Source organism: Thunnus albacares, chromosome 10 (genome assembly GCF_914725855.1).
Source record: "Thunnus albacares chromosome 10, fThuAlb1.1, whole genome shotgun sequence".
Lineage (NCBI taxonomy): Eukaryota > Metazoa > Chordata > Actinopteri > Scombriformes > Scombridae > Thunnus > Thunnus albacares.
The window spans coordinates 18,324,854-18,340,583 of NC_058115.1; the positions used below are offsets into that span (position 1 = coordinate 18,324,854).

A 15,730-nucleotide genomic window follows, 5' to 3' on the forward strand; every position below is an offset into this window, starting at 1 on the left:
AATACAGATAATTGCCAACCTTATCCTTTAAGGATTTCTAAACATACACAACAAGCCAGTGAAATTAAATACTGGGTCAGGCCATTTTTCCTACAATGTTCACTAATGGTAACTTCTATGTACGGAATACATTTTATTAAATATTTTCTTCAACTTACAACTTGTTACCAAGTAACTGTCAACTCTTGAGAAGAAAGAGACAATCCTTCTTGCAAAGGCAGTGGCACAGCCTTGATAAAACATTGATAAAGCACAGAGACAAGGCTTGCATTCATATCCCCATTTGCTCCATGCATATCTTTGCTTAAATATGTTGATGTCAGTTTTTCTGGCAGAGCAGTCAGTTAAAAGTGTGCGATTGATGTAATTCAAAAGCCACTGAGCACAGAGCTGTCTCTCTTCCCCAGACTGCCTCACCCTTTTGGGGTCCATCACCATCACCAAAACAAACTTCTTCTCACTGCCAGGGTAATTTTTCCTCCTCTTCCACTACTGAGCAGTAGTCATATTAATATCTTTGTAGAAGGCAAATGTGTGCTCCAGGAGGCCAGTCCCATGTGCTTTTTTTTCCAAACCTCTTGCTGTTTCTCTGGCCACAGCCAAGTGCATTAACATATGTTCTCACAGTGCACAGTGCTACTCTGCATTGGTAAATGCCTTATTACAGGAAGACCCGCTCTGTGCTCTTCCATTGAATATCCATAAGTAGTAAAACACAGCCATATCTGCCCACTCAGAACAGTGGGGATGTGTCTCACATGACAGGGGGGCTCCTTAACATTTAGTCAGAGGCCCTCTTTGTCAAATTGATATTCCTCCCACTCACAGTAATGGCGGGTGGTAATAGTGAAAAGTAAAGGCAATATTGCTACTGCATGGTACACACTGAGCGTAATAAGGTCATCTGCTGGTTATGTTTTTTTTTACCTCCCATATTTATGCCTTTTTAGCATGCGGAGTCAAATTCTCTCAGTATGACTTACATCTCCAAAGACTACACCAGTGTGAAATACGCAAAGGCAGAGGGTGAGAAAAATATCCTGAGCAATGCAGCATGTTCTTGCCTTGCGAGCTTACACGCTTGTAATCATTTCCAAACTGCAATTTCCTCTTATTATTCCATTTGTTTTTTTTTATATTTCCTTTCTGTCTGAATTATTACAAGGCATTTCAGAATCATGAAATCTGTGTCATGCAATACAAACACTGGCGCAAAATTGGAAGATGACACTCACTTTTGTCTAAATAGTCTTTTGGCAATTATGCACAAACTACAGTATACTCAATAAAGCAAACTAGCAGGAGGAAAAATAATGAGGCACATTGAGACACCTCTCATAGTATAGCGGGCGATTCTTGACAAGACATGTTTGCAGTTGTCTTAATTCATATGTATGAACTATGTTTAAATTTTAAATAACATCATCTGTTCATAACAAAGAAGTGATGACATCCAGGAAAATACTTGACATATTAACGTGAAATGCTGCTAGATTAGCATGTACAGGGAAAGTGTTGCTTGTATGATAACTATAAATTGTGAAATTGGAGAACAGATGACACACCTATTGTGTCTGCCAATGCAGCTTGCTGATGAGCATGTTGATTGCTGTTAAAATACTACAGCTTTGGGCAGAATGTGTTTTTGGATAGCAACTGGCCACTGAGGTCATTTGAGTTAGTATGCTTGTGGTACTTAACAGTTTTTACAAGATTTATTTTTCATTTCTAATTTGGGTGATCTTTGTTCTGTCTGCTAGAGAGACAGCTGTGCTGTGTTGATCTGAAGACAAATTCTAAAAGAATGTGTATCAAACACTACAGAGAACTTGTCTTATTCTTGCACAAAGAACTGAGGGCTGGCATCCATGTCATCCCACAGCACTGCACTGATTTATAATGGTAGGGAGGAAAAATAAGAGGCCAGGATACATCACTGAAACATGAAGGCATTGAATAATACTTTGCTCATGAATAAAATCATTAAAAGAAGCTCTTTCATAACTTAGACCATAACCATGAATCTTGAGTGTTTTATGATTAATGTTTCATCTATAAATCTATAAATTAGAGGTTTTAGATTTTGATGGTTTTTATTTATATATTTATTTATGTTTTTAGTAATTTATTATTTTATTCTGCATTTGACAGGCCAGATCACCTGAGGACACAACTCCTGTTTGCTCAAACTTTTGAGATCTATTTCTTAGGTAATCTAGTTTGGGCTGCACCACTGTGCAAACTAATGAAGCCTCAAAGGCTTTATTTAAATCATTAAACATGAAATCTAACTACAGTTTTTTTTTTTGTTTTTTTTTTCTAATGGCAAACAATTATATGGTAACAACCTGGCCAGCAAAATCAATGTCAGTGAAACAGAAGGCAGTTGCATTGTTTATGTTTCTGCCAGGGGAATTTCATGCCTGTCCAAGTATTAGAAATGCTTGACATTCACCAAAAAAAAAGGGGTGGGGGGGGGGGGAGTGGGTGCACAAAAAACAAACAAAGAAACAAAAGAAAACATCTGTAATCCTTGTGTACTGATATAATCCCACCCACTTCTAGCTATAGTTCTTTATTAATTTGGAGGAAAATACATCTCACTATAAAAAAAATTTAGAAAATACATGCTTAAGGTCATTCTGTTTTGAAATGTATAAACCTGTATGCTTAGATATATTAGCTGACCAGTATGCACAAATGGTAGAAACTGACAGCTTCAGCCCATTGCTAGGTTTGAGTCTGTGGAATAATAATCAAGTCTCCCAACCTTCTTTAGTCTTGGCACACGTATCCTCAATCTCAAAATCACTTATTTAATTAGAAGTCATTTGGGTCTAAATTAAACAGCTTGCTATTCTCGAAATATTCCCAAATTCATGCACCAAATAATTAAAATGCCACTATCATCCAGCTATTACCAGCCACATGTTTTGGTCTCACTAATCTAAGATTTTAAAAACTTTCTGTTACAGTACAACTATTTTTTTTTTATTCCTTGTTCTTCAGTAATGGGCAAGTTTACCCACTGATCAGCTTTCTACTAGCCAGTCAGGCTCAGCGGAGCTGGGTCAGATGCTATGTTGCGGCAGGGCCTTCATTCATTGGGCTCAACCCACTGGCTCGATACACCACCCTACACTCCACATGAGGCACATGTATCATGTCCACACTTTTAAAAAGATCCTTTTGGAGCCATACCTTATGACCAACAGGAAGTCAGCCATTTTGAATTTACTTCGCAATTTTTGCTCAGGTATTGTACTTCAACAAACTCCTCTGAGATAATTAATCAGAGTGACTTCAAATTTGATCGGTGTCATTTAAAGATCTTTGCGATCAAAAGTTATCAAAATCTTGAGTTTTTGTGGAAAGCCCTTGACATGGCATGCTGGTCAATTTGCATGTTTTGCTATGACACAGGAAGTTGACATGATATACATGATATACAGCAACATGATGTATAATCAGTTGGTGCTCTCTAGCACCACATAGTGGACACAGGAAGTGATGTTTAACTCATTCATGCAACATTCGATATCCATAACAATGCATATACATGTCAGGCGACCTTGACTTAATGTACTGCTGCGTTAATGACCCTCTTGTGTAGCACAGTCTAGCAGCAACAGGAAGCCTGCCTTATGTTACAAAGTTCTTTCAATTAATATGAAAGCTAAAGTGTGTGGTCTACATTTGATATGCAGCAACATAATGTACATTTAGTGTGTGTTTTCTAGCACCACATAGTGGACACCGGAAGTGATAGTTATCTCCTACATACAATGTCCAGTATTCGAGAAAATGTATATGTCTGCCTTGAATGTATTGCTGCAGTGTTGCTCTGCAATAACAGTACTTCAACTGTGGTGCGCCCCGACATGCACGAAGATGCGAGGGCCTGATCATCGCTGCTTGCAGCTTTAATTCTTCTTCTTCTTCTTGCAGCAAAAACTGTAAGACCAAAAGTCACCAAAATTGGCAGGTGGGTCGCAAATTCCACCCACTACTCAGGCACATAAAATGACACTCACTGACCTCAAGGTGGAACTGTAACAATTTGTCATTATTTCGAAAATGATTTGACTTAGAGTCAAAACTCTTTCATCAGTTTAATCTCTCAATTCATCTGCATCTTTGCTCCAATGGTCTTCTGCTCAAAACATATCAAATTTTGCAACTTTTTCTCAATTTTCTCAAAAACCTATTTTTGAGAACTTTTTGAGACCCTAACGCTAGCTGCTAGCTTGGTTGGCACTTTAACTGTGATAATGGTAATGCTAATTTTCACTAGCAAAAAACAGGCTTGAAACATATAAAACAAAATGTACTTACCAGTAAAACTGAACTTCAGCTCCTTAGAGTGTCATTAAGTACAAAAAAAATAACTGAACAAAACTTTTTAGGTGACCAAAATGTTACAATTAATTTCATGAACTGAAAACACACTGAAATCGTGACGGCTACATTACGCCTATACTCTGTGAATCTGGGGTTACGCTATGGGTTCGAATCCAGCCTGGCACAAATGAAACTTCATGAGAATATCAGAAAACATTTCTTTGTTGATGACAATCATGTGATTAGTCTTTCAGCTATTTATCTGTAAATCTGTAGTTTTGGTGAATAGATTTCTTTTGTATTCAATTTTGAGGTCATGAAAACAAAAGACAGCATGTTCACCAGCAGAGGTGATAATCCAAGGGTTAAACTGCTGACTATGATACAAAGGTACAGGGTTTGAATCCCCAGATGAGCAAGTTCTATTTGCCAACAATGTAGTAATTCATGCATGTGGTATGTTTTCAAGTCTTTATTGATGAAAATGTCTTGTATTATTATTTTTCTCTGCTAAAAGTGTTAGTGCAGCAAAAACTGTAAGACCTAGAAAGAATAAAAATTGGCAGATGGGTTGCAAATTCTACCCACTACTCAGGCACATATAATGACACTCATTGACCTAAAGGTGAGGCTGTAATAATCAAATTTATGCTTTCACAAATTATCTCAAAAACAGCTTGGCCTAGAGTCAAAATTCTTTCATCATTTTAATCTCTCAAATCATCTGCATCTGGTCTTCTGCTCTAGAAATGTCAAATTTTGTGATTTTCACAATCTGCTTGGACCCTGATCATTGCTGCTTGCAGCTATAATTTCCCAAATTATGTTCAGTATGTACTATGCAAATCACAATTTACTAACACATCAAATCATTGTTAAAAAATTAGTTTAGAAAGTTTAATTTCGTCAAGAAGGCCACATAAGATGTCATCAACATGCTATCAACATCTGAACCCACAGCAGTTGTGTGTTATGTAGCATTAGTTGCTAATAGTGAACACTACACTGACTGAGTGACTAATGCCAGGTAAGCCTCGACACTGTAATATGTCCCACTAATGCTGCAATCCACATCATTTTCACACATTGCCGAAAATACAGTCTGATGGATTTTAATATGCATCTGCTTAACATAGCAGAGAGGTTGATATATAAATGAAAACAGTTAGGAAGCATCTGGCAATGAAAGAAGAAACTATTAGTGGTTTATGTGATAAAAATAAATCCAGCTATGAGAGATAGTTTAGTTCTTTTTAGCGTGGGCATAGTGACACTAACTCTACTGTTACCATACTTTATAGCAGTCACCCTCTTAACGTTAGGATATTGAATCGCAGCAACAAACAGTGACAATACAAAAATGAAGCTAATCTCAACACAAAAATGCCACTTCAACATAGTAACTGATGCAGAGCAGAAGCCAATGTTGAAAGTTACGTTACCGGTGGAGTAAAGCAGACAACATCCCAGAGTCATCTGTCGATTCATTTCTTTCCATTTTATTATTGTTGGACCATGACGGGTTATTCTTGTCTGTCACTGCTGTTTGTCACTTTCTTTTTTGGCCTGCTACCCTCCGGCTAATCTTACTCTTTCCTTCTTGCTTGTAATGCTCAACGCTCTGGTTGGTAGTGGCTGTTAAATTTCCCCCAACATGTTTGTTATGGTTGCATTCCTTCATGTTACCTGACCACTTTAGAAAAAGTAGGATTTAGCAGCCAAAACAAAAGTATGATTGGGTTTGGTAATTTTTTTTATTGCATAGAAAGTTTTTTTTTTTTTTTTTTTAGAAAGAATTTCCTTTTTGTACATTTAAACGTTACATTGTTTTGCTACTTCAGTGCAAGCAACACATATTTTTTTTTTCAATCATAATTATTTATTCATTGTTACTTAGAATTAATTGTTTGGAATATTTATGTTAAAACCTTAGGGTAAAAGCTTAACTTAAATATAGAAATATCTTCTCAATACACACATATGGCCTAAAACTGTGGTTGTTCAGGGAGAGAATTTTTTTTTTTGGTGGATTCTTTTTAATTGTTTTGAATCTTTCTTCTTTGGTGCAAGTTGCCATTATCATTTACATTCTCTTCATTTATGTTACATCTGTCACTCTGCTATCATCATTCACACTGTAATTTTGATTTAATATCTCCCCTTGCTTGATATGGTGATTTTATTTTAATGAATGACTGTTTATTCAGATCTATGCAAGTGACATTTCCTAAGTTATCATTTGAAAAGAGTAATTTATATCATTCTGTTATTCTTTCATTTCACTGTAGTCTCATCTTATCAAACACTGTATGTCTTGAGTCCTGCGGTGTAATTTTATCAGGATGCTTTATGCTCATTGTTGACAAGAGAAAACATGGTGATGGTGATGCGATGTGAACACCTTGTGCACTCACATGACAAATATCTGCTGTTTTCTGTTGGTTATTACTGGGTCCTCCGCTTCAGTGGATTGACTCATGTACAAAGGTATATTTTGTTGCAGCAAGTCAAATGTGATAATGCTGCATTTCAAAAATGCACCCTGGGTACACCTCCTGCAGCCTTTGTGCAATTTATATGAACACCTCAAGTAGAATCTGTGAAAGTCACATTTTGACTGCTTTAAAAATAGTCCAAATCGTTATGGTAGACTCTTGGACTCGGTATTATCCACTGGTCAGGCTAAGATGCTTATACATTAGCAATCTCGGGGATCAGGCACCTGGACTGCAGTCCTGGAGCACACAATGACTTCCCATTAATAGGTTGGGGAGCATCAGTAGAGCCCACCCTGAGCAGAGATTTCCACGTGGATATGGCCTATGGCACAGGGGTACCTGCCCCCAGCCATCTGCACTGATTTGACAAATGATTCTATATCAAAGGCCTCTGCACTGATTTGGGTGGTAATTGATTGGAAGTGAGGCCCTCAAATCCCTGATTGGTTTAGCTGGATGTAGGGGGGAGATATGCTGTGGCAAGTGAGAGGAAAGGACAAGTAGGAGAAAGAGAGAGAGAGAGAGAGAGTACAGTGCAGGAGATCTGGGAAATACACTACTGAACTCTGCCTCATTTGCACTTTGAGAGAGTTCAGAATGAAATTTTGTGAGATATGCAATTTCTACACACAATATGCGAGGTGTATTTTTTACAGAACCAACCATGTTGTGTTTCTGTTTCTTTTTCTAATGCAACTGACAGGATATCCAATTTGTTAGTGTGTCTGTGAAGATTGGATTTCACCATTCAAAAAGAGGAATTTGGTTAGAAATGGAATATTATTGATTTGTTCCACATGGAGGTGTGGTCTGATTCAGATATATGAGCATGGCAAGTTGGCTGAGAGGGAAGCATGGATTAAATATGTCTTCATCAATTTTCCCTGAATTTTTGATGCCATGAAACCTTGTTGTGGAAATCGTGTGTCAAGGGAGATAACATCAAACATGGAGGCTAGTCATTGTTAGTGATTCCCCTGAGGATTACAGTACCTCAACCTCATAAACCATTATAGGCAGAGCACTGCGTGAGAGTGGACATTGGCATGAATGAATGATATGCCTCTAAGCTTCTAATCTGTTACCTGTCTTTATATAAGAGGTAAATATGAAGTCCCCTTGAGGCAGTTAAAACATACTATTTAATGTTACTGTATCAAATATGGAATATTTCTCTGTCAAATAATCTCTATAAATGTGAATTAATTCATATTAAACAGCAGTCCGCGTGATGCATTAAAAAAGTGAATGTATTTAAAGCCCTTCAAGTTATCCAACCAGTCATGTGTACAGTATGGCATGTTGGATGTTTATGCAGATAAGCCAGGAGACTACAGAGCCCTGTTAATGCAACTGTAACAGTGATGCTACGTATATATAGGCCTACTGCCTTTACACAGCAGACTGGCTGCACTGCATACCTTTTGCCATTTGACACAGACATGTGGTGCTTGCTAGTGACAGATGCTGCACAGTACTGGTCCCAGAGGTCACAAATGACCTTTTGGATTGTCTTTTTTTCAGTCACAAAGCATTATTTGTTTGACGACGGCCACCAATGCAACCCCAGGCACCCTCATGGATCCGTGGGTTGTTGCTGCTTGTCTTCTGAGATCACATTTACCTCAAATAAATTGTGTGTGTGCGTGAGTGCATGTGAAAGGGGCTGAATGTATTGTGCATCTGGACGTACATGTTCAGGAAGATGCCTCACTAACCACCCATAGTCTTCTTGATGCCTTTAAATAAGCTCAATTGCTGCATGACTAGCCTCTTGTTTGGATGCCAGAGGGATTTTCTTTTATTATACAGAATGAATCATCATTAGGATGTGCTTATTCAGTGGCCTTTCCTTGGCTTAAAAAATGATGTTGCACACAGGATCTTTTGAGCATTTTATCTGTGGCAATCAGTGTGTTTCCATTTGCATACTAGTCGAACTTCACGGGATAAAGTGTGCTTCAAGAAGCGGGGTGCCTGTCTACCATGTTCATAACTCAATTTTTTACATTGTTATTTGACATTTCACAGTAGAAGTTCTCATTTTGAGTGTAAAAATAAAACTGTGAAATGATGTCCTGATGTTGTATGGCTTTAGTTTACCTTAGCAATTTAAAAGCTGGCAGGAACAGGGTGCAGTGCAGGCCTCATATTGTCAGAGGTGCTTGATCCCCACCCCCATCCCTTGCCCTCTCCATCTGTCACCTAACTAGATTGCACTGTTCACAGAGACACATACATGCACTTATGCATGCATGCATACACATTCTTACACACAGTACAGACACAAATACAATTTTATTGGCCAAATGCACACCATGGCAAAAAAATCAAAACCAACCATTTACTATAAATAAAATTTTGTTGAATTAAGAAAAAAACACATGCTTATTAGTGATATGGCAGAAGTTTCTGTTTACCACGTGCTACAAATGTGTCTCTACAATTTATATGGTATATGTATGCTCACATCCCTGTTTACATTTCATACCGGTCCTGTTTTGCCATAATGAGAAACAGTTATTCAAGCTGTACTTTCAGAAGGGAACCTTGTGAAAAACTGACACAATTTTCTACCGCCTGAAGCCTCGTGTCAGAAATATGATCTTGCCCTCACCTCTTACCCTGACTGCTGTACTGTAATGATGCTCTGAGGTGAGCCCACTCATCAATTATTCACAGAATGCAAGATTTTCGCTCTTTATCTTTTCGCCAGCTACAGGAGACCATTTAAGAAAAATAGAGGAGAAAATAAAGGAAAGAGAGAAAAAAAAGGCAAGAGCAGCAAGCCGCTTTGTGGAAGAATAAGAGAGTTTGCAGTGGACAGACAATGCTCTCCATGTGAGTTATAATTGTAGTTTAACAATGTGCGGGCCTCCGGGATTTTCAGTATGCAATATATGGCCTTTAGACTAGGATCGCTATGGAAACCAAAGGCCCTGAACGACCTGCAGTGCCCACCCACTCGGACAGCCGTTAATCATCTTCGCTCAGATCCTGGCACTGCAGAATTTGGCCAATGTGTCAAGAAGCAATTATATATACTTAGTGCTTGGGCACCCGATCTCCTCCCTCCCCTGTTTTTCCTCGCTCTCTCACTCTCACACTCTTAATATAATCACAGAGCAGTCAGTTTAAAAGCCCTCTGTTCATTTCACTATCTATCTAGGGGGATGCACACAATGCAGATGAAGAGAAGTGTAAAAAGACAGAGGATATTCTATTCTGAGAGCCATTATAATCAGAATATTCTTTTCATATAAATCATATCCAGCCATTTACTCATTTTACCAGCCTCCTGAGCTGACTGACATACTAAATTACCCCAGCTGGCCCATTGCATTCACTGCACATATTGGGTTGGTGCGGATCATGGAGACTAATGTGAGCTGACTAGAGGGAGATTATGTTCCGCTGCTAACAGCTAAAATGTGAATAACACCATCCACAAACCCACGGTGTTCCCCCATTACATCAGCCCTGATCAGCTGTGTAAAAATGGAAAGAGAGCAAGCCAAAGAAAAAGAGAATGAAACGTAAATGTGGAGCCCATAAATAACAAGAGACATACATCCTCTGTAGCGCTCTTGAGAAAGAGATGTGTTCATGTTTGAAAACTTCAGCAGCTACACCGGGCTATGTTAGGCTGTAATTTCTCATCAAGCACAACCTAAAGATATCTATGTGGAGGACATGCAGTGTCATTTTGTTGATTGCCTTTCCCATAATTTCCCTATGACAGAGATGAGGAGAGTGGTATCGTATTTTATTATTATTTACAATCCTACCACCGTCTGCAGCTTTCAATTTCGCCAAAGTTATTTTAGACAGCTAGCTGTGCATTAGCGATGTAGAGCGGTGTTAGGCTTTGAACAGTTGATGACAGGCTGTCAGACAGCTTCCCTCCATTGAGCTCCTTTTACCAAGGTCCACTTTTGCAATAAGCCACTCTTCACCAACCGGCCCTTCATCCAGAAAAGGACAATTTTGACACGTTTGGTGCTAAGTGAACTGAAACTGTGTGAATTTCACTACATAGCACATTATCACATTTGCAAGAGGCATGCACCAGGAGCAGGAGTTGAAGGGGAAAGTTACTTCAGAGTGTTGAGATGACTTGAAACCATCAGAGTGAAGTGATGACTTTGACTGTGCATGCATAGGACTAATTAGCATTGAATAAATCTGCCCTTCTCGCCACATGTCAAGTGAATGTATGAATCACGCTAGAATGCATACAAATGAAAATAGCAGGGACAGAAAAGAGATGCTTTCAAGAAACTGTTGTTTTTGACTTGATTTCTTTTTTTAGAATCACTGATAAACCAATTAATTTTCAGGTTTCAGCAAAAAAAAAGCATATGCTGAATGAAACAATTTTATATGTGAAAAGCTAAGTAGGGTCTTGACATCTTATAGAGCTAATTTACAAATCTGAGATGGAAACAGATGCACAAACAACAACTAATGAGAATATTAAATGCTTTCATGATATCTGCAATTATTGAACAAAATGTTGTTTGTCCCTTGCCTGAAAGCAAGTTGGATCTTACCTTATGAGGACAAATGGGGGGTGGTGAGTTGAAAGACTTCTCCGGTGTCTGGCTCAGGTTCTACAAGAAAAACACATTATCAGGGACATGTTTTCTGTGGAGGGCATTTCCCAGCAAATCTTCAGTGACAGAAGTTGCAGCTTATTTCCTGGTCCTTGCCATTAGCATTTTTGCAATATATTTTAGTGGGGTTAAGCGACTCTCAATCAACAAGCAAGTCTTTCCCGCCCACTAATCCAAGACCCCAGCTTTTGTTGACAGTCATATTTTAAATCTTTATCTTGACAATATCATCTTATCATAACGTCATGAGAGTGGGAATGGTGATGTATTTTGTGTTGTTTTCCAGTTTTTCTTTATTTCTATCCCTCCACAAAGATTATAAATCCTTCTTTGTCAGAAGATTTCACTGAACATATGTTCAGACTTTTGCATACACGCCTGGATGCATTTTTTGAGGTTAAATGATTATCACATTGTTAATACACCAATACATCACTCAGATACAAGAAAACACCATTAAAAGCAGACGCAAGGTAAGTCAACAAGCCAACAACAGATGGTCCCGCTGCTTGTGATTATGCAAAGATCCAAAGTATTTGCATACTCACAATGCCATCATGAAAAAAGAAAACAAGAAGCCATCTTGAGCTGACCTCAGTGAGAAATGAAAAGAGCAATGGGTGAGGCAAACCCAGCAGGGAAGTGGATTGGCTCTGCAAACTTCTTTTGGAATCTACCAAGGGGCTGCCTCCTGGGAAGGCCCTGTTGATTTCCAAGCAGGTGCTTTCAGTTATGTCCTCATATCCAATTATGTGCCTGTGGTATGTCTGATGCTCCCTGACACTATTAATGGCTGCCTTATGGTATCACCAGGACAGATGAGACACTCAACTCTCCAGACTCTTAACATCTATATTTTATTGCAACGTAGAAGGAGAACACCTCACTGGCCAAGCCAACTGAGAGAGAGAGAGGAAAAAAAAACCAGCCAGGCTTTCACTGCAGCATAAACACCAAGTTCATGAAATATAAATGAATAAATGGGCCTTGCTGGGACGATGGAATTAGTAGACAAAATTTTCCCTACAGATTGAGTCAGCTATATAACCATGATATCTTAATTGATGTGACAAATAAACATGAGTTATTTTCTTTGGGGATAGGACCAAGAAATGGAATTTACTTCGGTCTGTGCTTTATGCATGCATGTAGATGGCATGATTTCCAGTGGGGTAAACTACATGCTGATTCCAAGCAATGCCTCCAGATTGGACCTTATATATGGTATATTACTAATGAAAGTGGAGGGAATGAAAAACTGAGGATAATCCAAATAACCATGGCATGAAACACGGCCACTACAATTTGCAGATGATTCCACCCTGTGCCACCATTGACAGTATCACTCACAGTAATACTCAATACTGAAAAGGGAGAGCCGTATTATAACACCAGACATTTTCAGTGCAAACTAAAGTTAAGTTTGTCACTGTCAACTGTCACTCTAAAACAGTTTGAGCTGCTTCTAGAAAAAAAAGCAAAAGCAAAAGGTCACAATCTTCTGTGTAATCAGTGTGCAAAATCAGTGACAAATATGCTAAAATTTACCAAGCAGAAAAATGTGATGTTTTAGATTGATTTAAAATCAGTTTAGGATTGCAAGTAAACAATAAAAGTGTGTATTCCATCTTCAACAACCATTTTTCATTTGAAAGCACAAACAATGTGGAAGAGGTAATATTTACAAATGCAAGTGTGTTCCTAAAAACTCTCCTTGGATTACTACTACTTTAGTTCTTATAAATATAGGGGCCTGTTCAAGCTTGATACCAACCATAGATAATCTAAATCCCTTTCCCTTTCTTGGACACACCCACTCATAAACACACGAGCACGCACACAGCAAGCTCTCCTCAGGCTATAATCACTGTTTGTTTGTTAGATTTTTTTCTCTATTTTTTCCCCATTACAATCACATTTTATTCTTTGAGCAGAACAAAACATCACCTCTCATTGACGCTGTGCTCCTTTGTCACACTGCTAGAGTGTAACTTACACATGTAAAAGGCAATTATTAATCACTAATTTTTCATCAGTGCAGAAACCATGCAGCTTTGTGACTCATACTCTATGTTTTTACAGCATGATCATGTATTCAGGTGAGAAATCATAAATAGAAAAACGTGGAAGCAAAATAACAACTGTCATTTTTCAACTCACCTTTGCTCTGGGACATTTTGAATCTGATAGGGAAACACTATTGACAAGACTTGCAACAGAGGGCCTTGGATTACACCACATATTGATGTTTTTGTCTTTTCAGAGTGCTCGGGCAGGTTATTGTAATTTGATTAGGCCCAGGGAGCAGAATGGAATGATATATACCAAAAATTATTTTCTGAGGAAACAGTAAGATAACTGAAACATGATGTTTTTTTGTCCGATTTCTTGGAGACATGCTGATTTAGCATCGATCATTTCTGCTGTGCCTTAGGTTTGTTTTCTTTCATTGTAACTCTTTCTACAACATTATAACCTACAAATTGTCCATGTATTGTAAAATACACATTTAGGTGGCCATTTAAATGAAACTCAAGCCATCTTGCTTGAAAGAAATATTACACTTAACCCTGTGCATCACCCTGTTTCTATGTGCCAGATGTAGTACAGTTTATAGTAGTCTGGTCACATTCAACAAGCAAACCTCCCCAACAACCCCCATGAAAAAAACAAGAACACTATTCAGTGCTGAGTGGACAGGGACTTGTGGCACATTTGTGCTTCTAGCCCCATCAGCTCAGCCTCCATTCTCCACACACAAGGAGGCTTTATACTGTCGTCTTCCCAGGCTCCCTCAAAAGTGAACATTTAGTTACATTTAGTAAACTGCATTTCCAGCAGCTAGTTACTGTTTCTCCAGCTCTGTTTGCCACTCCAGCATTGTCCCCCCCTCCTCTCACCCCCCAATAAAATATAGTTCTCTCACTAGGATTAAAGGAGCAATGTAGTTCAAGGATTATCAAATGCCTTTGATCATGTGACTACCATGTTTTTGATCTGCAGCACATAGCACCAAATATATTCTCTTTTTCTTGCCTTCTGTCTCTATTCCTCTCCATGGATTTCCCATTGCCTGATGGTTCTCTGCAGTGTGAGAAGAGCTCTTGACAGGCAGTGAAAAAAGAGAGTGTAAAACACATATATTTGTAATATAGCAATGAAGGAGATCATGCTCACACTGCTCATCAGAGGTAATCCACACAAACAAGTGTATGTGAGTTTTCCTCAGTGCATGCTGAAATACACATACACCTGATCCCCCAACCCCCCTCCCCCTTTCAGGCAATGACACTGTTTTGACTGTAAGGTACAACGTTCTGAGCCACAGAAAGCTACTATGGATTATTTGCCTTTGAAAGAGGAAGTAAGTTTGCAGATGCCTCAACCCCCCACTACACCCCAACTGCACCCTGCTGCTGTTCATTAGCAATTTCTGAGCCTTGGGCTATTTTGCAGTGTTTCAATCCCTGCATTATTATTATTTAGCTTCTGACTTGGACATGCAATCAAAGGGACACGCAATATGTGCAACACTTGTATCGCAAAGCAATGCCTTTTCCATGATGCCCAGACTAAAACCCTATAATTGTGAGCCAGGGGATCCATGGCTCAAATTTAGTCAACATACCTCAAAAACTGTTCTTTATCCTCATTGTACGATCACCCCCTATAAATGTCATTGCCAAGACAAAAACGGGACATATCAAAACAATTATTTTGATGTGGCTTCAAGCAACATAACATTTCAATGTGAATGGCACTCGAACCTGAATCATTATGAGGCGTGGTTTCAGGGCAAAAAAAAAGCCCATCACAAAATGATTGAATATCATTTTAATGGGTAAAAACCTACAAGGCTTTCATACTGTCTACCTGCCATGTTATTAGATAGACCATGTCAGTCAAGCTGAAGAACACAGAAACAGCATACAGACAGGCTGACAAGACGTAAGCATGCTGCCTTCCATCTTCCTCCCAGCTTGGCATGTTTATCTAGTCTTCCATGTGAGCTTAGTGCAGCACTGTGCATATGCATACAGAATGATGAAGGTTGAGAAACTAGTGCCTGAAGGAAGCTGCACATATAGCACAAGCTCTTTGAAATTGTGCCAGGGTGGGCCTCATTTGCAAAGCAATTTGACAACAAAAGTAAAATACTCTACAACTTCAAACCAAATTCTAGTGATGCCAACTGGTACGGCTCTGCAGTTTGCTGAGAGAGGGAATTCAAGAGGGGAACATCCGGTGTCTTGTGTGTGTGCTTCTGACATGGCT

The 15,730-nt window shown here is 38.8% G+C and overlaps 1 protein-coding gene across 1 annotated transcript in view; it reads right to left on the reverse strand.

The window, feature by feature from the left end:
* pcdh11 (protocadherin 11) overlaps positions 1–15,730 on the reverse strand; it is a 130,259-nt gene that overhangs the window by 65,715 nt on the left and 48,814 nt on the right. The window contains exon 4 of the mRNA XM_044364476.1: positions 11,393–11,452. Within this exon, the coding sequence (XP_044220411.1) occupies positions 11,393–11,452 (60 nt within the window). The remainder of the gene's footprint in view (positions 1–11,392; positions 11,453–15,730) is intronic.